At 40.4% G+C, this 23,253-nt stretch overlaps 1 protein-coding gene and 1 long non-coding RNA gene across 3 annotated transcripts in view; one reads left to right on the plus strand and one right to left on the minus strand.

The window, feature by feature from the left end:
• The first annotated feature begins 14 nt into the window (after positions 1–14).
• Positions 15–23,253, plus strand: part of CDC5L (cell division cycle 5 like) — a 46,396-nt gene continuing 23,157 nt past the window's right edge. Inside the window, exons 1-11 of one of the 2 annotated variants that reach the window (XM_082347578.1) lie at positions 15–189; positions 3,551–3,654; positions 5,073–5,234; positions 6,045–6,172; positions 7,574–7,673; positions 13,573–13,791; positions 15,332–15,476; positions 16,580–16,768; positions 20,003–20,151; positions 22,122–22,284; positions 22,803–22,967. In XM_082347578.1, the coding sequence (XP_082203704.1) occupies positions 145–189; positions 3,551–3,654; positions 5,073–5,234; positions 6,045–6,172; positions 7,574–7,673; positions 13,573–13,791; positions 15,332–15,476; positions 16,580–16,768; positions 20,003–20,151; positions 22,122–22,284; positions 22,803–22,967 (1,569 nt within the window). In that variant the 5' untranslated portion in view covers positions 15–144. The remainder of the gene's footprint in view (positions 190–3,550; positions 3,655–5,072; positions 5,235–6,044; positions 6,173–7,573; positions 7,674–13,572; positions 13,792–15,331; positions 15,477–16,579; positions 16,769–20,002; positions 20,152–22,121; positions 22,285–22,802; positions 22,968–23,253) is intronic. The other variant, XM_082347577.1, reaches the window with a different exon arrangement.
• Positions 1,008–2,919, minus strand: LOC309607481. The gene is made up of 2 exons (XR_014232415.1): positions 2,702–2,919; positions 1,008–2,334 (listed from the first exon to the last, which is right to left on the minus strand). It is a non-coding gene; the product is annotated as an uncharacterized lncRNA (long non-coding RNA).

The following is a 23,253-nucleotide window of genomic DNA, read 5'->3' on the forward strand; positions in this document are numbered from 1 at the left end:
ACCCCGCCTTGCGCCTGCGCAGAGCTGTTCAAAGCAGAAGGTTGCGCTTGGAGGAAGTGACGGCTTTGGGTGCCGTGGCCGTAGCGCCGTTACTACTTCTCAGAAGCTTCACTCGGCCGCTTGCCGAGACACCCCGCCGCCAAGATGCCTCGAATTATGATAAAGGGGGGCGTGTGGAGGAATACTGAGGTAAGTCCCCTTTTCCCGCCGTCCGCTGCCCTACGCCCCTCCAGCTGCTGGTGCGCAGGCGCCCGGAGGTCGGGGAGGCGGGGAGGTTGCCTGCGGGGTCTGCGTGGGGGGCGGTGCGGGGCCGACCCTCGGGGCCTTTACCTTGTGCCCGGTCCCATGTTATCTGAGCACATCAAGGACGGGGACTGTGATTTAACCACTTGATTACCTGCCGGGCACTCGTTAGGCCCTCAGTGAACATTTGTTGAATTGAGGACGCGCCCTCTGCCCTGGTGGAACTCAGTGTGGAGGGAGAGCTAGGATAACCACTAGAGTCGGTCTTTGGGGCACCCCTGTTCCTCAGCCCAGGCATCGTGCCTCTCTCTGATATTCAAAAATGAAGAAGTGCTGTGGCGACAACTTTGTTTTTTTCTTGACTTCCTTGCAGACGGGAAGCAGTTTGAGTGCCAGGTTCAAAGTGCCCGTTTATGCCCGCATCCCTGCGGTCATCTGTTATCAAGGCATAACTTGTCCGCCCTCCCGTCAGATCCCAAGGCCTGTGTCTTCCTGTCATTCCGCTTCAGCTTGGATAGAAGCCAGATAGGCCTACAGTAGTCTCTTTGCTTCCAGAAATGTAGTGGATCATGCCATTGGTGAGCCAGAGAACAGTAGAGAATGAGTAAAAAGAAACGAGGTTTTAGTGGAGTTGGTGTTAATAGTGCACTGAATTTGTCAGTTTCCCGAGAACACCATATTTTTTCATGCTCTGTGTGTTTTTACATCTTATGCCTTCTTGAAATATCCTCCTACTGCTTGGCATCTTTCTGACCTTCCTTCAAAAACCAGTCCAGAGGGCTTCCCTGGTGGCGCAGTGGTTGAGAATCTGCCTGCCAATGCAGGGGGACACGGGTTCGAGCCCTGGTCTGGGAAGATCCCACATGCCGCGGAGCAACTACGCCCGTGAGCCACTACTACTGAGCCTGCGCGTCTGGAGCCTGTGCTCCGCAGCAAGAGAGGCCGCGACAGTGAAAGGCCCGCGCACCGCGATGAAGAGTGGCCCCCGCTTGCCGCAACTAGAGAAAGCCCTCGCACAGAAACGAAGACCCAACACAGCCAAAAATAAATAAATTAAAAAAAAAAAACAAACAAAAAAAACAAGTCCAGAAACTCCTCTGGAATTTTTGCCTATTCATCCTGTAAAAAGTAGTTGCGCTCCCAGTGGTCCTATGACAACTCTTTCATCCACTTGTTATAGTTTGCTTTGTCTTCTTGCAAGCATCACATCCTTCTGTGTGATGCTGGGAGGGTTTCTTAACCTCTCAGAACCTCAGTTTTCTAATGGGGATGATAATAATACCTACCTGTCTTGGGGACTAAATGAGTCACTACATTTGGAACATTTAGAACAGGGTCTGTCACATAGTAATCTTTTAGTAAGTGCTAGTTGCTGTTTCTTTTCCCCAGTAGACAGCACTGCAAGAGGGCAGGACCAGATCTTGGTATCTTTAGAACCTAGGACAGTACCAAACAAAATTTGCTTGGGAAATTTTGCTGAATGGATCTAGTAGGGTAGATAACTGTTGTATATACTTCCTTGAAGATGTGATTAAGTATAGCAGTGCTGCAACAAAGTTACACATAAAGTCAGTGAGAACCTTGCCTCAGCTTGCACAGAGGGAACCAGCCTGTTTAAGTTGGAGAAGAGACGACTTCTGTGGGAGAGACAGGTGTACAAAAATCAAGTAACAGCAGGATTCCTATGATGTGGCCCAAGCCCTGCAGTCTTTGAGTCTCTGATGATAGGGGTGTGGAGTGGTGTGGAGTGGCTTATGTATGAGGCATGTAGCTCAAGTTCAATGTGGAAAAAAGCCTAAAAGTAAAATGCCCCAAGTGCATTCTTCTAATATCCCTGGTGTCTGTGATTTAGCTTGCCGGGCTCTCCTGGGATTGGTGAATTCCATATTGGAATGGGTGCCCTGGTGAAATAGTATCTAGAGACTGGGGGAGTCTGGAGACAGAGTTGACTGGTGAGTTAGGGGGAAATACTTAATTCTTAGGTTAGACCTGAGATGTGGATTCTTGGGTCAGAGTTGGGGTTATGGGACTGAAGAGAAAATGTTGTTCGTAAGCTGGAGGCAGGAAGCCTGGGTTAGAGATTGGATTCACCTGAGTCTTTTTTTAAATTTTATTTTATTTATTTATTTTTGGCTGTGTTGGGTCTTCGTTGCTGCGCGCGGGCTTTCTCTAGTTGCGGCAAGCGGGGGCTACTCTTCATTGAGGTGTGCGGGCTTTCTCATTGCAGTGGCTTCTCTCATTGTGGAGCACGGGCTCTAGGCGCGCGGGCTTCAGTAGTTGCAGCACGTGGGCTTCAGTAGTTGTGGCTCACGGGCTCTAGAGCACAGGCTCAGTAGTTGTGGCACACGAGCTTAGTTGCTCCGCGGCATGTGGGATCTTCCCGGACCAGGGATCGAACCCGTGTCCCCTGCATTGGCAGGCGGATTCTCAACCACTGCGCCACCGGGGAAGCCCTCACCTGAGTCTTGACTTGCTTCTTGAGGGCTGGATATATGCTCTTTGATTCTGTTTCCCTAAGTACACAAGACCTGGTACAAGGTTGGTATTCAGGGAATGTTTTTTGAATGAATGAATGAATGAGCCATATTTTTTTGAAGAGAGTAACAGCCACACCCTGTACCCACTCCCAATTATTGGATGGGATAGCGAAGGGGTTGTGTGTAAGGGAGGGTAGGATGTCCGTGTAAGGGAGGGTAGGATGTCCGTGTAAGGGAGGGTAGGATGTCCTTCTAAGGGAGTTCTTTTTTTTTTAATTAATTAATTTTATTTATTTATTTTGGCTGCATTGGGTCTTCGTTGCTGCGCGCAGGCTTTCTCTAGCTGCGGCGAGCGGGGGCTACTCTTCACTGCATTGCGCGGGCTTCTCATTGCGGTGGCTTCTCTTGTTGCAGAGCACGGGCTCTAGACGCACGGGCTTCAGTAGTTGCGGCACACGGGCTCAGTAGTTGTGGCTTGCAGGCTCAGTACTTGTGGTGCACGGGCTTAGTTGCTCCATGGCATGTGGGATCTTCCCAGACAAGGGCTCGAACCCGTGTCCCCTGCATTGGCAGGTGGATTCCTAACCACTGCACCACTGGGGAAGTCCCTCTAAGGCAGTTCTTAACTTCTTGCATTTCACTGATTCTGGCTTGCTGTTTTTTTATTATTGTAATGAAGTTTTGTACTTTCTTTTTAAATCTAGGATATATGTGTGTGTTGATATCTCTCTTTCTCCATAGCACAACTCTGTTAGAGTTAATTTTAATTTTGTCTTTTCTCACTTGGAGTTTTGTGATTGAATACACTGTTTTTCTTCAACAATTTTTAGGATGAAATTCTGAAGGCAGCGGTAATGAAATATGGGAAAAACCAGTGGTCTAGGATTGCCTCACTGCTGCATAGAAAATCAGCAAAACAGTGCAAAGCCAGATGGTATGTACCAGTTAATGAGTGGAAAACACAAAACGACCTTAATTATGATGAGGCAAATGTCATTTCTTTGAACCTTACCAAAGAAAGCAGGCATTGTGATATAACAGAAGGTATGGAGTGGGAGATGGGAACTTAGATTTAAGAATTAGCCGTCCTTTGCTTCCTATGTGATCTTAGGCAAGCCATTTTCTAGTCCCTCTTTCCTGCCACTATTTTCTCCCAACTGGGGATAATACTTGGCCCTAACTGATTGGAGATGTGAGGCTCAAATGAGTTAATGTTGATTGAGAGTGCTTTGTGAAGCATGAAATAAAACTACTTTTAGGTACAGATGGATCCTAGCTTATAAATGGATTGTATTCCAAAAGTTTATAAGTGGATTGTTTTAGAACTTACTTTCCCAAAGAAATAAATGATAAATAATGGTTAATTTTCTAGGCTAGCTTACAGTAGTTGAGTTGCCTCATGAATGGTTGAAACATTGTATATTTGCTTCCCCAGAATATAACATAACCCAACATTACATCTGTGGTGTCCCCTTTGAAGTCACAGGGTAGTGGACATATTAAGTTTTTTACATGTATTTTTGGCATGAGTGATGTGGCCCCAGCCCTGACCCATGTGGTACTAGGATCATATTTTGGATTGTATAAGAGTGACCTAATTTCCTGGGCACCTGGGTAGGGGAAAGGATCAGAATGTAGAGATTGGCCCACAAAGAGGAAGACGGTCCTCAGCCCACATAAGTGGTTCTGATTTCTGCTTCTGTTAGTGGAGCTAAGCTCCTACCGCTGTGTTTGGTAAGGCTTATATATTGTTTGCAGGCCTCTCATCCAGCTAAGTAGACTGGATGGAAAAGGTGGGTCAGGTGGAGCATGAGGAAAGACAGAGCTGACATAGTAGTTTTACTTAAATTAAAAAACTCACCAAACAAATACAATTTTGAAAAGCATTTAGTGAGTGTAAGTCAAATGCTTAAAGAAGTAAGCCAAGGTGTTGTAAGAATCAAATCAAAGCACCAGAAAGTACTATGAAAACTAGAAACACTATGAAAATATGAGGTGGTTTTTGTCTTATTTATAAATGCAAAATGTCTAATAAAGTGTAAGATGAATGAAAACAATTGGTAGTTGAGAAGGAAGGCATATGATCATATTTCAGTCATGTTACCTTTCTTAAACATTACTAACCTTGCATAATTAAAATACAGTAGAATTTAGTGAGATAAGGTATTTGGAATGGGGTAAGTTTAACCAAATAGGGAATATTCTGTTGTAAAAAAAAAAAACAGCTTTTGTGATTGAAGGATGAGAGTTAGCTTGCATTTTTCAGATACTAGAAGCCAGTATGTCTATTACGTAAGGAGGATATTCATGCTGGGTGACTGATTAAGGTATAAAATGATGTCTTTTTAATAGGTATGAGTGGCTGGATCCCAGCATTAAGAAAACAGAATGGTCCAGAGAAGAAGAAGAAAAACTCTTGCACTTGGCCAAGTTGATGCCAACTCAGTGGAGGACCATTGCTCCAATCATTGGAAGAACAGCTGCCCAGTGTTTGGAACACTATGAATTTCTTCTGTAAGTGAATCTCCAAAAGCAGTGTTAAAATGTGTGTATATCTTCTGAATGAGGCTGAATACACTTTTAGCATTTTCTGTCCTTAAACATTAGTTACAGATCTGAATAAAGCTAGAGGAGCTAAAGCTATTGGATTGTACATTCCAAGTCTCATGTGGTTGATCAAGATTATGTCTCCTGTTATATACTTTTTAAAGGAATAATTAAAAAATATTATACAGGGACTTCCCTGGTAGTCCAGTGGTTAAAACTCCACGCTCCCAGTGTAGAGGGCCTGGGTTTGATCCCTGGTCAGGGAACTAGATCCTGCATGTTGCAATTGAGAGGCCACATACTGCAACTGAAAGATCCCGCATGCTGCAACGAAGATCCTGCGTGCCCCAACTAAGACCCAGCGCAGTCAAATAAATAAGTAAATATTAAAAAAAAATTATACAAACCATACATGTTCATCATAGAAAATCTGGGAAAAAAATAGTGAAAAAGCAAATTAAAATCACCCATAGTCATACTGCTGAGAGTTAACCATTGGAACATCTTGGTTCCTCACTAAAAGCTTTTTTGTGTGGCTCTGCTGCATTTGTGATTTAGGGAGCTGCTTGGATCCTGTTTCATGGTGAATGGAAACACTGAAATTAGAGAGAAATTTAAAACCATCTCTTTCAGGTGAAGCAATAGTAGAAATGCTTTATTTTTGTTAATGCTCGTCTGTTGGGTTTTTCAAAGAAAAGGGTGCCAGCACTAGGGAACCTGGTATTTCTAAGACTAAATGGGTGGTAGTGTGACTGATTACTCTGGGTTCATTCCTAGGGATAAAGCTGCCCAGAGAGACAATGAAGAGGAAACAACAGATGATCCACGAAAACTTAAACCTGGAGAAATAGATCCAAATCCAGAAACAAAACCAGCACGGCCTGATCCGATTGATATGGATGAGGGTAAGTGTATTTTTGTGAGGAATTTATTTCTTTGGTAACCATAGACTTCTCAGGCCTTCTTTTAACTCTCTTAGTTCTTATCTAAACTCCTCTGACTTTTTCGAATTGTGGTTCTGTCTGTAGTTGTTACTCTAAGTATCTTTCCAAGTGTGTCCAACCTTCTATCGTAGAGTAATTGCTCTTTTTGGATAATGTCCCTTTATCTTTTGATGTTTCAATTCATTTAGTAAGTTAAGCAGTGTGATATTACTGGATATTTCCTGGTGGCTAGAGGTAAGCTCTTTAGGATTCTGTGTTCTCATTCCTATTCCGAGGAGAGAGGCAACAAGTCAGGATTTGGGGATCCAGTGCTCCTATTAACTACTTTTTTCACTTCAGACAGGAAGTTTGATCTTCTTGAAAGGGCAACACTACAATACCATGAGGGAGACTTACGATGCCTTTTTGAGACATTGAATCAGGAATCAGAGGAACTAGATTTTAATCTAGTTTAGTGCCATGTCTGCCACTTATTAGCTATTTGACTTTACATGAGTCATATAATCTCTCTGAACTTTGGTTCTCTTTCCTGTCAGATGGAGAGTAATAATATCTATCTTACTTCACAGGGTTGTGGTGAAGCATTCAGTGAATATTTGTTGAGTTTTTAATTTAAAAGTTTGAAGGTAGTTGTTCCCAAAGGCAGACTTTGGCTAGGCTGGCTGCATCACTGTCACATGGCAAACTTTAAAAAATAAAGGTACCAGGGCTTCCCCAGGAGGTCTGCGTCAGTAAATTGGCGGGGGGAATGGAGGGTAATCCTGGAATCTGAGGGTTTTTTTGTTTTTTGTTTTTTAAAGTTCCCTTGTGATTTCATTGGACACCCTTGTGTAGGAATTGCTCTAAGTTATCAGTAATGAAATTTGTTTTACTCTGGGGAGCTATGGAAAATGTACTGGAGGAGAGAAATAGTTCTGAGGAAAAAAATGAAGGAAAAATGATAATGAAGATGGTCAGTCCCCTTATAATTAAACAGTAGTTTTTACAATATTTCACAATTTGTGCTGTGCCAGATAGTTGATGATAATGAAGGATATGATAATTATAGCCACTGTTTAATGAGTATTTGCTAGATGCTTTACCTATTTCTTTTTCCTTAGTTCTTCTCAACATCCCTGTGAAGTAGGAACTGTTATTCCCATTTTATAAATGGTGAAACGTTACTATCCAGAGTCACATAACTATCCAGTGGTGGGCATGATTTTTAACTTAGGTTTCTCTGACTTCAAAACCCAAGCTATTTCCTTTATGCTGCACCATATAATGATTATATTGATGGGTTTTCTCATCTTAAGCACTAGGGTATGTCTCTCACCTTGCTTCTGTTGGAGAAGTTAGTTTTTGTTCTCTTTATTTTTGCAGATGAATTGGAGATGCTTTCTGAAGCTAGAGCCCGCCTGGCTAATACTCAGGGAAAGAAAGCCAAGAGGAAAGCGAGGGAGAAACAGTTGGAAGAAGCAAGGTATGGTTGTTTTCCATCTGTAGTTGAACAAATTAGTGTGTGCATCCTTAGGCCCAATAAAACTGTGTGATTTATCAACCCTGTTGGGTGAATGATAACTAGAGTTGTCTAATTCCAATTTTGCTAATAGTCCTTAGTTTATTACTTTGGAAAAATCTTATATATATTTTCCTAACCATTTCAAGAGTGGTTATAGGAAAAACACATATTTAAAAAAAGTTTTGTAAGACATGGCAGAAGTAATGCCCGGGTATAGACATACATGTATGTCTTGGTGTGTTGGATTTGTTCTGTTAGCATGGGGGAGCTTCATTTGTTGTAGCCATCTTGGCGTCAGATGGCTGGAGGACACACGGGGCTCTGGGACTGTGGTGTGACTGCCAATAGTTACTCTCCTTGATTAGTGTTGGGCAGGCACCGGCTGTGAAATAGGAGACTCAGCTGAACATGGAGGGAGTTAATGAGCCTTGAACCACATTTTAGGCTGTCATAGAAATTTGTATTTAAAAAGTGAGTGGAATTAAGTATTGCCCTCTACTCAAGGTTTTCTCCACTTTCCCCTCCCTTTTGGTTAGATCCATGGTTGACATCATTTCTAATGGCCTAGAAACCCAGATGAAGTGGATAAAGGGAAAACTTGAACTTTATAAGAGCTTATTAGCTTTTGGAATTCAGGCATTGGAATAGCCTCCCCAGCCTCCACAACTACCTCTTATGGTCCCTAAGCTGGGAAGTATTGATACTTCCTGACCTAATAACTAGCATTGTGTTGATGGTTTCCCCAATAATGGCTGTGAAGTGCCAGATCCTGGGATGGAGGATTCTTCTATGCCAGAGGATGCTTTTTGGCATAGCTGGCCAACCACTAGCCCAGAATAGTTACTTATGATGGGAGTATGACAGGCCTGGGACAGTAAACAGAAGCTAAGAGGAGGTTCTAAATTTTCTGCTGAGTTTTAGTCATCTTTCTGTTCCGTATACTATTTAGGGTTAAGTAATGTGAGTAAGGTAAAAAAATTCACTTTTCCATTTTTGTCCATGGTTGTTTGGGGACCAAATTGTTTGAGCCTTTTAACCATGTGGATTGGCCCAGGGATATGACAGGTGTATATATATATGAAAATCTCCAAGTATGGTTGGTATTGCTTGCTTTAACAAATACATTTTTCCAGATTTAAATTTACCCTACACTTTCTTATAGATGTTCTTGTAGAACATCTTCATAACTTGTGCATGTATCTTTTTTTTTTAAACAACTATTTTTTTAAAAAATTAATTAATTAATTAATTTATGGCTGCGCTGGGTCTTCGTTTCTGTGTGAGGACTTTCTCTGGTTGTGGCAAGTGGGGGCCACTCGAAATCGCGGCCTCTCCTGTTGCGGAGCGCAGGCTCCAGACGTGCAGGCTCAGCAACTGTGGCTCACGGGCCTAGTTGCTCCGTGGTATGTGGGATCCTCCCAGACCAGGGCTTGAACCCGTGTCCCCTGCATTGGCAGGCAGATTCTCAACCACTGCGCCACCAGGGAAGCCCTTGTGCATATATCTTATAATTAACTAGATTGGTGTGTATGCAGAATGTACTGCAGGACTATGTACTTTATTTTATTTATTATTTTTTTTTATTTTATTTATTTTTATTTATTTATTTTTGGCTGCGTTGGGTCTTTGTTGCTGCATGCGGACTTTCTCTAGTTGCGGTGAGCAGGGGCTACTCTTTGTTGCAGTGCACGGGCTTCTCATTGCGGTGGCTTCTCTTGTTGCGGAGCATGGGCTCTAGGCACGTGGGCTTCAGTAGTTGCGGCACGTGGGCTCAGTAGTTGTGGCTCACGGGCTCTAGAGCACCTCAGTAGTTGTGGCGCATAGGCTTAGTTGCTCTGCGGCATGTGGGATCTTCCCGGACCAGGGCACGAACCTGTGTCCCCTGCATTGGCAGGTGGATTCTTAACTACTGCGCCACCAGGGAAGCCCCAGGACTATGTACTTTAAATGTTAAATTACAGATCTGTTTTATAACTTAAAGCTTTTTATTGATTATAAAAGTAATAACACTTTTCCTACAAAATACTAGTATTGTACTATTTTCTTTTTGGGGCATGGTCGATACAATGCTATATAGCTTGGTTATATTCACTTAGCATTATATTGTAAAGGTTTTCTAATGTCGTTTGAAGTCTTTATTTAAAGAATAAAATTACTTATGAAATGTGTCCCTTCAAACCTTTCTCTTCTCAATATAGACATACATTTATGTGTACTACGCATACAGTAACATTTGTGTAAAATTAGATCATACTGTATAGACTGTTTCGATGAGAAGTTAGCTCTTAATCTTACTGGGGTTCCCTTGTAAGTGATGAATCGTTTTTCTCTCTCTGTTTTCAAGATTTTCTCCTTGTCTTTGGCTTTCAGCATTTTTAATGTAATGTTTCTGTTTGTGCATTTCTTAATGTTTATCTTACTTGCAGTTCGTTGAGCTTCCTGGATGTGTAGGTTAATGGTTTTCAATTAATTTGGGAAATTTTCAGCCAATGTTTTATTCTCCTTTTTCTCTTTCTTTTTGATATTCCTACTGTGCATATGTTGGTGCACTTAACGGTGTTCCACCTTTCTGTGAGGCTCTGTTCGTATTTCTTCATTCTTTTTTTTCCCCCCTTTTCTTTGGATTGCATAATCTTTATCCATCTGTCTTCATCTTGGCTAATTCTTTACTTCGAATCTGTTCTAGTGAAGTTTTCATTTCAGCTTTACACTTTTCAATTCCAGAATTTCCATTTGGTTCTTTTTAATCATTTCTTTTTGTTAATTTTCTCTATTTGATGAACATTTTCATCCTACCTTCCTTCTTTAATCGTGCTTACCTTTTGTTCTTTGAACATATTTGTAATGTCTCCTTTTAAGTCTGTCAAAGCTGACATCTGGTTGCTCTCACAGGCAGTTTCTGTTGCCTGCTTATTTTCTGGTGTGGGTCATGCTTTCCTGTTTCTTTGCATGTCTCACCTTTTTTTGTTAAGAACTGGACACTTTGGATGATATACTGTAGCAGTTCTGTGTACTGTGTTGCCCCCATCCACTCCTTGTTCCTGTTACTTGCTTGCTTACTCCTTTAGTGACTAGCTGAATTGTTTTAGTGAAGTCTGTTCTCCCCATCCCCCACCTAGAAATGTGAAGCTTCTGATGTTGCTCCTCATGGGGACACAGTCTTGGGTGTGCCCACAGTCGCCTTGGGATGAGGTGGTTTTGAGGGGACTTCCTTTGACATCTTGTTCCCTGGCTACACCCAGCTGTTAAACTCTACTAATTGCCAGCTTATTGCTGTATTGTTTTCAAGGATGGCTTGAGGCATTAATTGCTCCACAAAGTGTTCCAATCAAACTTCGGCTCCTTTGAAGGGATAGTGTCTGAGGTCAGTGTTTGGTAGTTGTTCTCATCCCAGGAGGGCTTCTCCCACTTTTTGAAAGAGATTGATTCTCTCTGGCAAGCTAGTGGGCCTGCAGTTTAGCTGCACCTCCAAAGAATCTGTCAGTTTCTTCGCAGTTGCCTTTCACCAGGACTACCACTGTTTTTGAGAGTGCCCTGAGGCCTGAACGTCTCCATTTCCTGTTGCAAATGAAGTCAGTTTCTTTGGGGAGAGTTTGGAATTCTCTGTTCTATCCAGGGGTGCTGATGTACTTGTCTTTGAGTGGCACCCCCACTTTAGGAGCTGTGTGTTCAGTGTCGGGGGTGGGAGTAGGCAGCAGCCCCAGGTCCCCTAACCCTGACCCTGACCCTCATCCCACAGGCCCAGGCAAGGATCGTTGGGCTCCAGTATTCTCAGTAGCACTGTGCCCAACGTAGAGCCCCTGGGCAGAAGAAGAAGAAGAAAGCCCCTCCTTCTCAGTCACTCTTGTCTGAACTTAGCCTCTGCAGTGGCTTCCAGGAGGCAGGATGAGAAATGCTGCTGTCCTGCGCCTCCTGGAATGAAAGCCAGGGAGCTGGAGGGGAGAGAGAACTCTGTGTTCTTTGCTGCACCAAGTGTGGAGTGGAGTTTCTGTCTCCCTGAGCTGGGACGGGGGAAGAGAAGAGGGAGTGGGTCTTGATTTGAATACTACAGGCTCTCACTTTTCTTATCGAATTTTTGTAGATTTTCTTGAATAAACGTTTCTTTATTTGCTGTATCTCCTTTAGGATCCTTCCAGAGACTTAACTTTTTTTTTTTTTTAATAATTTTTGTCAGTTTTGTTGGGGAGTGGGTTTGTGGAATTGCTCCTGTATACTGTTTTATAATTTGATTTTTCTCCTTTTTAATATTCTGAATAGCTTTTCTAATCATTGAATCATTAACATTATAGCATCTTGGGAAAGTACAAAGGAAAAAGTAAAAAATGAAATTCCAGCCTTCTATGATTATCACTGTTACTGTTCGGGTGAACATCCTTCACATCTCCCCATGCATGTATTCACTGATAGATATGCATATAATTTTACATGTTGCTCCATAACATGTAAACTTTGTAACATTGTTTTAAACAGCAGTGTGTCTTGAGCATCTTTCCATGTCAGAGTAGATTTACAGATTTCTTTCTATCTATTTATCTATCTATCTATAGATTTCTTTCTATTTATCTATCTCTCTATCTATTTATTTATTTATTATTTTTGGCTGCGTTGGGTCTTCGTTGCTGCACGTGGGCTTTCTCTAGTTGCGGTGAGCGGGGGGCTACTCTTCGTTGCAGTGCACGGGCTTCTCGTTGCAGTGGCTTCTCTTGCTGCAGAGCACGGGCTCTAGGCATGCGGGCTTCAGTAGTTGTGGCACGTGGGCTCAGTAGTTGTGGCTCGCGGACTCTAGAGCGCAGGCTCAGTAGTTGTGGTACACGGGCTTAGTTGCTCCACGGCATGTGGGATCTTCCTGGCTCATGGCTCGAACCCGTGTCCCCTGCATTGGCAGGCGGATTCTTAACCACTGTGCCACCAGGTAAGGCCCTACAGATTTCTTAAAGGTTATTTAGATGGCCGTATAATACCCTGTCTTATAGCTATGTTATAAATTATTTTAACTAATTTCTTATTGTTGGACGTTTAGGTTGTGTCTATTTATCTGCTTTTCTGAACAGTGCTTGGTAACCAGTCTTGTAGCTAAGGCCTTGTACATGTCCCTATTTATTTCCTTAGGCTAAAGGCTGAAGAGTGAAATTGCTGGGTTAAAAATGTAAAAAAGTTAGGGATATTAATGTGTATTTCCAAATTCTCTTTGGGGAAAGCTATACCACTGTACTTTCTCATTACCATTGTGAGAGACTGTCCACTTTTTGCACCCTTGCCATTAAAACAAAGCAAAAATTGAATGCTGTTGATTAGATATGTAAAAATGGTACTTGATTTAATTTGTGATTCTTTAATTATTAAAGTACACTGTCATTTTAGCTATTTGCATTTTTTTCCTTAGTGAACTGTTTATTTCCTTTTGTTCTTCCTTTCCCTTGGGTACATTTTTTAAAAACTTGCTTAGATTCTTTATATCTAACCATTCTTAATACTAAGTGCAAAATTTTTTCCTATTATTTGCCTTTTAATATTGTTTTATGATTTTTAAAAAATGGTGCTACAGGGATATAAATTTTAAAAGTCAAAGCTGTTGATCGTTTTTTTCACCCTTTATTTAATTTATATTAAGTGAGTATATTCCCATCCAGAGATTAGATACCTATTTACTTATAGTTCCTTCTGGCTTTTCTCTTTGCTCTAGTGTATGTGTGTACCTTTAAATCAAAACTGGAATTGATTTTGGTGAACGGTGTGAGGTGAGGATTTAAATAAATATTTCTTCCCCAAGTGACCGGGTAGTTTTCTTAACTCTGATGGCTGATCCATCCTTTCCCAATGGTGTATGATTTTGAAGGTGATTTGCATTCTCTTTCTTCAGGCGTCTTGCTGCCCTCCAAAAGAGAAGAGAACTTCGAGCAGCTGGCATAGAAATTCAGAAGAAAAGAAAAAAGAAGAGAGGAGTTGATTATAACGCTGAAATCCCATTTGAAAAAAAGCCTGCTCTTGGTTTCTATGATACTTCTGAGGAAAACTACCAGGCTCTTGATGCTGATTTCAGAAAGTTAAGACAACAGGATCTTGATGGGGAGCTGAGATCGTAAGTTGCCTTTCTGTTTTTATAAGTGGAAAAGTATAGTAGTAATTTTATGGAGGGCCAAGTATTATCCTTGTCAGAGCCAGATATTTCTTAGCACAACGTGGTTTACATAATGCTTGTACTTATTTAATGGATTCACCTTTCTGAGCAAACCAGTGACCCTGGCTGTAACGTTTTTAGCACAGAACACTGTTCGAAGCTCTCGAAATGTCAGCGCTTGGCTCTTAGTTAACTGTCTACTCAGAATCACAGTCTTAACATTTACGTACCTTTGGGAAGAGGTTAGTTATTTTACTAATGGCCTGAAGGAATCTGTCAAAATCTGTTCTGCTGCTTCTTAGTTTTTTTTCTAGTGAAAATTTTATCTTGTTTTTCTGGGGTTTTTTGGCTGCGCCATGAGGCTTTGCGGGATCTTAGTTCCCTGACCAGGGATCACACCTGGGCCCCGGCAGTGAAAGTGCCGAGTTCTAACCACTGGACCACCAGGGAATTCCCTCTTGTTTTTCTTAAAATGAAATTAAAAGGAAAAACATTACCAATGCATTTTAAAATCTTTTCACTTAATGGCGATTAGTAGGTATATTTATAAAATGTCTTAGAATACAGAGGATTTTGTTTATTTCTAGGGATTTTTAGAGTTTTTAAATTGTTATATCTGAATGTTGTGGGGAGAACCTTTTAGGATTATCAAAGATTTTTAGTTTTCTACTCCCCCAGTGGCCTTCCATTTCTGTTGACATGAATTGTTAGTAAACAACAGATGTCAGTCACTGTGAAACAGGATTTTCTTGGATGTACTCTGTTGTATTTATTTTTCAAATTAGGACCTTGCTTTAGGTAGTCCCTACAAATAAAGAGATTGAAGAAAAAACAGTCATTTGGAAGGAGTAGACTAGATGGAAGTAGAGGATGACATGCAGAGGGGGAGAAGGCATTCCTGGTCCTTTAAAAGATGGCCTTGAGCCTGGCTTTAGACCCTAACAACTTTCTGGTGTCATTTGTCAGGACTTAAATATCCTTTAAAAAAATTTATGAATTAAAAAAAATCATAGCAAACAATTGAAGAATAGTTTTAAAGGAAAACTTTAAAACTCACATCTCACATTTTAATTTTGTTCCCTTCATTTAATTGTTTCCGTTTTTGTATACTTCATCATTTTCCTATGTGCACACACATATTTTTACATGAACATAGTCACAGTGTAGGAGTAGTTTTATGTTTTTCTTTCCATGTTATATGTAACATTTTGCTTATCATAGTCTTTATAGTTACATAGTTTTAATATTTATTACTTAAATTACTTAGTATATCTTATTTTCTTAATAATTCTATTGATATTCTAAGTCTGCATTCCTCTTGAGTATAGTGGGTAGGTAATGGTGTAGGGAACAACTTAATGTATATTGTTTTGTCTTTTCATCATAATTTTATTAGGAATGGGATTATTTCGTTCAGAGCATATGACTATTTATAAGGCGTTTAATGTTGTTGCCTATATGTAACTTTAAAAAATCTGTTCTCCACCTTGATCCATGACAGTGAAAAAGAAGGACGAGATAGAAAAAAAGACAAGCAGCATTTGAAAAGGAAAAAAGAATCTGATTTACCGTCAGCAATTCTTCAAACTAGTGGTGTTTCTGAATTTACTAAAAAGAGAAGCAAACTAGTACTACCTGCCCCTCAGGTAATCTGATAAAAGCAGGTTTTTCATTGTATGAACTCATATGCTTACCATTTATCCAGCAAATGTTTGCGGGCCTACGTGCCAGGCTTTTGCTGGGTGCTTGGTACCTTTAAGAAATATCAGGCCTTGAACTGCTCATATGATGGTTTAGTAAGTAATTGTCAGCTCTTAGCAATTTTTCAGTAGGCTAGGGCTCCAGACCTCTTTTTTGTAGCTGATAAAGGTGGTATTTGGCCTTGTGGACTTTAGGCCACGTTCTTTTAGGGAAGGTTTTGTTGTGTCACACCTCCTTCTCTTTTTGAGACAATAGCTGTGAAAATCAACATGGGAGTTGTGGAGAAGAGAAAATTCATTTAGCTCATCATAGGCTCTGTTCCTTTGAATTATAGTTGGTCAGAAACATGGGGATTTTGAATAAGCTCTTGTTTTGTTTTGACGAGTACAGCTCTGTATAATTGGACAGTTAAATGGAGCAGAGGGATGGATTTAGGAGGCTTGAACAGCTTCTTTCTGCAAATGAGTGCCCTGGCTGCATCAATACAAAATTCTTGGGCATAAACATAAAATAATTTTGTTAGATGCTGTTATTCGTAGTAGTGATATTTCTTAAACTGAGATTTTGCCTGTAATTTTTTTTTAGTTCTTAGGATATTTAGTTTGGTAAAATTACAAGGATAACACCTTTTGATTTTCTTAGGGATATTGTGGCTCTGTGGACTCTGTGATATTTTAATAGGTTTTTAGTACCCACCCTCCCCCCAATTGATAAATGGTTTTGTATAAACACTTTTATTTTATGTTCTTGATTTATAAATATTTTGGTTTGAAAGAATTTCAGTATGGAAATACTGAAAAGGAATTTAAGTATTTGCAGCTTGATTCCATGTCACATATGGGATCCCCCGCCCCCCCACATTAAATAGGGAAGACTTTTAAAAACTTTATTATGGAAATTTTCAAACCCACAAAAAGTAAAGAGAGTGCTACAACGAGCCCCTGTGTACTCATCACACAGCTTCAGCAATTCATTTTCTGGAATGTGGAAGTTTTCAGCTGTGTTATTCTCGGTTAAAATATTGCTACTGTGATAACTGTGTCTTTAGATTTCAGATGCAGAACTCCAGGAAGTTGTAAAAGTAGGCCAAGCAAGTGAAATTGCACGTCAAACTGCTGAGGAATCTGGCATAACAAACTCGGCTTCCAGTACTCTCTTGTCTGAGTACAATGTCACCAACAACAGCATCGCTCTGAGAACACCACGAACACCAGCTTCCCAGGACAGAATTCTGCAGGTAGGCTGCCATATGGTAGAGTGAACCTTTCACTTTGTTTATTGTTTTAGAAGTATTTTAAAGGAGAACACTAAATGGTTTGGTTTTGTGTGTTTTAGGGTAAGCAGTTTGAAACAGTCCTGAGTGCATAGCTGCTAGAGATTTCTGTAGTAGGGAAGCTAAATCCTGTCAGTAAAGCATAGCATTTAAAAATTTCACATTGCCTAGCAGTCCTGGAAAAAAAATCAAACACGTGTAGTCAGTAACTTTTAAAACTTTCTTGTGATTCTGTACTTAGCTTGGCATAGACTGCCTTCAGTACTATTTCCCTCTCTCTCCTTAGCACAGGGTGTACAGGGTGTACAGCTCTGTGTGTTCTTTAGGGTGTCTGCATGCCAGAGAATAGACAAACCTAACAGAATACTACTGAGTCTTTTAACACTCTTACATCTCAATTTTCTAATAGTCAAATATAATTTTAAGGTACTGATTCAGGAGTCAAATAGTCCTGCAAGACTTCGTAAGAAAAACAGTGCCCCTCATTGCTTGCTCTCTACAGGCACCAGTGATAGCTCTTTGTTTTTACCACCTTACTGCTAAGACACTTGTTACATTTTGGTTTTATTTTCAGTTTTAGGCACCTTTCCACCAAGGATTTGAACATCTGGCTCTCTCACACCTTCTGCCTCTACTGTGCATACACACTCTTTCCATTTTCCCATCTTCCATTATAGTTAATCATAATTTTGGTTAGCTCCATATTTATGGTTTATGTTATGACTACGTAAACTGCATTCATTCACTACGTAAACTGTGGGTCAAACTGCACTTGACCCACAAAATGCCTTATAATTACTGTGCAGTATTTTGTTTTTCTTTGAATTAATACTTGTTTTATTTAGGTGCTAAATTTTCTGATTACTTAGCACACATTCAGTTCTGGACTTTATACCAACTGTAAATCTCCTGTAATCTGGTCACATTTTAGGTATTCTTACCTTTTTCAATGACTTGAAGTCGTTCCCAGAACTTCTGAATGTTCTAGTCTAGACTGATTACTCTTTAGATCTTGTTACAGCTTGTTCTCTTGCTTTCCCTTCACTGTCGCCCTAGAAAGTCCCTTGGGTCTCCTCTTTCTTGGCTCCCATGTCTCTGGCTTTTTTGGTTGACTCCCTTGTTGGTGAAGTGTATCTGTCAGTAGCTTTCTGAGGAAGGTTTCATGGGAGGTGGAATTTTTAAGACCTTGAATATCTGTAAATTACTGTCCTATCCTCTTATCTGATTGATAGTACAACAGGGTATAGAATTCCAGATTGAAAGGGTTTTTGTTCACAGTTTTGAAGGCAGTGCTCCAGTGTCTTCTGGCTTTCATTGTTGCTGTTGATACGTCCTGTGCCATTCAGGTTGTTAATAAGAAAGCTGGTTTTTTCTTTCTCTGGAAGCTTATATGATCTTCTCTTTTTCACATGCGTGTTTCTTGATGTGGGTCTATTTTTTTTTTTTTTTTTTTTTTTTTTAACGTGATAATCCATTTATTTATTTATTTATTTATTTATGGCTGTGTTGGGTCTTCGTTTCTGTGCGAGGGCTCTCTCCAGTTATGGCAAGTGGGGACCACTCTTCATCGCAGTGCGCCGGCCTCTCACTATCACGGCCTCTCTTGTTGTGGAGCACAAGCTCCAGATGCGCAGGCTCAGTAATTGTGGCTCACGGGCCTAGTTGCTCCGTGGCATGTGGGATCTTCCCAGACCAGGGCTCGAACCCGTGTCCCCTGCATTGGCAGGCAGACTCTCAACCACTGCGCCACCAGGGAAGCCCCTGTGGGTCTATTTTTAACCACTGTGCTAGGTACTTGGTGATTCTTTTAATTCTGTAGACTCATGGCCTTCAATTCTGGGAAGTTATTTTGAAAATTAAAACATTTCCTCCCTTTCATTAATTTATTTTGCTACTTATTACTCTCTGGTTTTCTGTCTTAATTGACTTTAATTTCATTGCTAAGAGATTTTCCGAATTTTATCTTTTTTTAAAATTTCTACTGTCATATTTTTAATTTCTAAGAGCTCTTTTTTAAATGTGTTCCGTTTTTAAATGTCTCATTTAATTAATATCTTTTTATTCCTCTGAGGCTGTTAATGATGGTTTTGCTTTGTTTTTATAAGTTTTCTTTTTCCTGCTCAGTGTTTTAAGTTTCATTTATTTGTTTTGTTCTCTGTCTTTCATATTAGATATTTCCTCAAATATCTTTTGATCTTGTTCTTTGCCTATATCTAGGGAATAAAGGTAGGGCAATTAAAAGCTGACTAGACACTCCTTGGGTGTGGGTAGGACCCCTTGACTCCAGACTTTCCTGTGGGCTGAACTGGCTGGGATGTTTTATTAGGGAGATTTCTTTTAAAATTGTTTTACTTTTAAAATATATTTATTTATTTATTGAAGTATAGCTGACTTACAATACTGAATAAGTTTCAGGTGTACAACATAGTGATTTGATCTTTTCATAGATTATATTCCATATAAAGTTGCTGTAAAATGTTGGCTATATTCCCGGTGCTATACATTACATCCCTATAACTTATTTATTAGGGAATTCTTATTTATTTATTTATTTATTTATTGGCTGCGTTGGGTTTTCGTTGCTGCTTGCAGGCTTTCTCTAGTTGCAGCGAGTGGAGGGCTGCTCTTCACTGCGGTGCGCGGGCTTCTCATTGCGGTGGCTTCTCTTGTTGTGGAGCATGGGTTCTAGGCATGCGGACTCCAGTAGTTGTGGCACGTGGGCTCAGTAGTTGTAGCGCATGGGCTTAGTTGCTCCGTGGCATGTGGGATCTTCCCGGGCCAGGGCTTGAACCCATGTCCCCTGCATTGGCAGGCAGATTCTTTTTTTTTTTTTTTAAACATCTTTATTGAAGTATAATTGCCTTACAATAGTGTGTTAGCTTCTGCTTTATAACAAAGTGAATCAGTTATACATATACAATATGTTCCCATTTCTCTTCAGCAGGCAGATTCTTAACCGCTGCACTACCAGGGAAACCCTATTCCAGAACTTCTGACATGCTAATGTTAGGTTGACAGAAGGAATGGAAGTATTGAATTCTGCCACAGCTCAGTATTCATTTTCTCTCTTGGTTTTCATTGAGAAAAATGTATAAGAATTCGGCCTGTTTCAAGATTTGTGTAGTAGGACCAGAAGAGAGGAATTTGCTCTTCTGTCTAAACTGTTAAAACATGCTTCTTTATCTTCTTGTTAATCAGGAAGCCCAAAACCTCATGGCTCTGACCAACGTGGACACCCCATTAAAAGGTGGACTTAACACCCCTTTGCACGAGAGCGACTTCTCAGGTGTGACTCCACAGCGGCAGGTTGTACAGACTCCAAACACAGTTCTTTCTACCCCATTCAGGTACTGTAAATAAATAACTGTTTTCTGTTTTAGAAAAACTTGAATCCGAGGACTTGGACAACATGTTTGCTTTAGAAATGCTGGCAGAGAATGGAAATAAGTGTTTAACTTGCTTTTTGATTTCTCCTCACTCATAGTAGCAAATAACATTATAGTATCCAGGAAATAGTCAAATACCAAATGGAGCTTCCTTTCTTTTTCAGGGTTTCTGGTGCTATCACCTCGTTTCTGAATACTTTTAATCTGATTTAAAAGAGCAGATCAATCCATTGTTAATGATGATTTGGCGAATTTTATAAAAATTCTAAGCCTTTTTATGTATGTATTACTGTTGCTTTTCCCCCAACATTTTATTGTGAAAATTTCTAACATTCAGAGAGGTTGAAAGAATGGTAAAGCAAGCATCCATATACTCACCACCCAATTCTCCAGTTAATATTTTACAGTGTTTGCTTTAATCACATATCCGTCCATCAATCTATCTTATTTTTAATACATTTCCAAGTAAGTTGCAGGTATTAGTCCCTTTCACCCTGAACACTTCCTCGTTGTGTATATCATTAGCTAGAGTTCAGAGTTCAGTATTTGTTTATACTTCTTTTGTTTTAAGCTACTGTTTTTAAAGAAGAATTTTTAAGATACAAACATTATAGAAGCAATTTGTATTAAAATGGAATTTGAGCTTTTAAGGTTAGATATATTTAGGGTTTACTTTTAATTTTAAAATATGTCCTCCTACTGGTTGTTAAGTATATGAAGACTGTTAACAATTGCACATGACAGCAGGATCAAGAAACATTGGCACCCAAAACCTTATATAATATTTAATTGCAAAGCTTGCAGGAGAGCCTAATCCCTCTTTCCCCGTGGGTGTCTCATTTCTCAACTAGATTGTAAGCTCATTGTGGGCAGGGACCATGTCTTATATGGTAACACCTCACCTCACCTCTGGGAACAGCTCTCTGGCAGCACCACCTGTCTGGAACACAGCCAAGATACAGGAAGTAATCAACCAAAAAAAAAAAAAAAAAAAGCTTTGAACAATTAAACTGTAAGGTGCAAAGTCTATGGCTTTTATTCCTAAGAGAGTTTCTTAGCCGTAACTCAGAGCTATTCATATTTAGATGTGATTCTAAAAGCCTGGTGTTTGGTTTCCAAACAAAATGTAGAGGGAGGAAGTATTTCAAGTATGCACATCTATGATGATGATGATGTGATAGCCAACAGCTACAGGCAGGGAGGAGACAAATGATAAGTTGAAGATACTGAACTCAAAAGAAGTCATTTGGGATCTTGATTGTGGTGGCCAACCTCTCTGCCCACTGTGTGTTCTCAGCCACCCTGATGTGTCAAGAAAAGGTTGTGGGACTTCCCTGGTGGCACAGTGGTTAAGGATCCGCCTGCCAGTGCAGGGGACACGGATTCGATCCCTGGTCCAGGAAGATCCCACAAGCCGTGGAGCAACTAAGCCCGTGCGCCACAACTACTGAGCCTGCGCTCTAGAGCCCGCGAGCCACAACTACTGAGCCCACGTGCCAGAACTACTGAAGCCTGCGTGCCTAGAGCCCGTGCTCTACAAGAGAAGCCACCGCAACTAGAGAAAGCTTGCACACAGCAACGAAGACCCAATGCAACCAAAAATAAATAAATAAAAATAAATACATTTATAAAAAAAAAAAAGGTTGAAAAATGTTTGGTGGACCTAGTTATTAATAAGGTAAGAAAATATCAGATGTAATGACTTTATTTGAAGTTATTAGAATAAATATACTGTGTGTAAATACTGAGTAGCTGAACCAAACCTTTATTTTAACCTAGAGGTCTAACTAAAAACCAGGTAGGGAGATGGAATTTCTGGAATCTTTATTTCTTTTCTGTTTTCCTTGTAAAATAATTTATGTGAAAAACATTTGAAAGCACGATCCAAATAAAATTGGCACTTTCATTAATTGGAATTTCTGTCTTTCTAGAACTCCTTCTCATGGATCTGAAGGGCTGACTCCCCGGAGTGGGACAACTCCCAAACCAGTTATTAACTCCACCCCGGGTAGAACGCCTCTTCGAGACAAGTTAAACATTAATCCCGAGGATGGAATGGCAGATTACAGTGATCCCTCTTATGTGAAGCAGATGGTACATGTCAATTCCCTTTTAGTATTCTTTTTTTTTTTTTTTTTTAATTATTTATTTATTATTTAGTTTTGGCTGTGTTGGGTCTTCGTTTCTGTGCGAGGGCTTTCTCTAGTTGTGGCAAGTGGGGGCCACTCTTCATCGTGGTGCGTGGGCCTCTCACCATCGCGGCCTCTCCCGTTGCGGAGCACAGGCTCCAGACGCGCAGGCTTAGTAGTTGCGGCTCACGTGCCTAGTTGCTCCGTGGCATGTGGGATCTTCCCAGACCAGGGCTCGAACCCGTGTCCCCTGCATTGGCAGGCAGATTCTCAACCACTGCGCCGCCAGGGAAGCCCTATGGTTGGTCTTAAGGTAGGGAAGAAATGGAGATAGAAATTAAACAAAATCTTGTTTCAAATCTGAAGTTAGGGGTCCTTTTTCTAGAGTTAAAATTAGGCTAATTACTTTTTAGAAACTCTTCCACAATATTAGTTGCATATTTTAACGTGTATGAATTGAGAAGGACCAATTTTTTTTTACAGGAAAGAGAATCTCGTGAACACCTCCGTTTAGGGTTGTTGGGCCTTCCTGCCCCTAAGAATGACTTTGAAATTGTTCTACCAGAAAATGCCGAGAAGGAACTGGAAGACCGTGAAATAGATGACACTTACGTTGAAGACGCTGCTGATGTGGATGCACGGAAGCAGGTGGGTGATGCCTGTTACGTGTCTCAAGGTCTCTACTGAAAAGTTCTTGCAGTGTTAAAAAAATTACACTGAAGAGAATTACTTCCATCATTAATAGTATTCACTCACATAGTTCATAGTATACTTAGAATATCTTGATAGGTATTCTTAAAATGTATAATTATTATGGATAGCCATTTAAATATCCTGTCAAATTCATCATGCTTCTTTAAAATACATATAAGTAGTCTTATAGACATTGCTTTCACTCTAGCCAAGAAAAGATGTTATTATCAGTCTTAAAAAC

Source organism: Balaenoptera borealis (assembly GCF_965194805.1).
Source record: "Balaenoptera borealis genome assembly, chromosome: 12".
Taxonomy (NCBI): domain Eukaryota; kingdom Metazoa; phylum Chordata; class Mammalia; order Artiodactyla; family Balaenopteridae; genus Balaenoptera; species Balaenoptera borealis.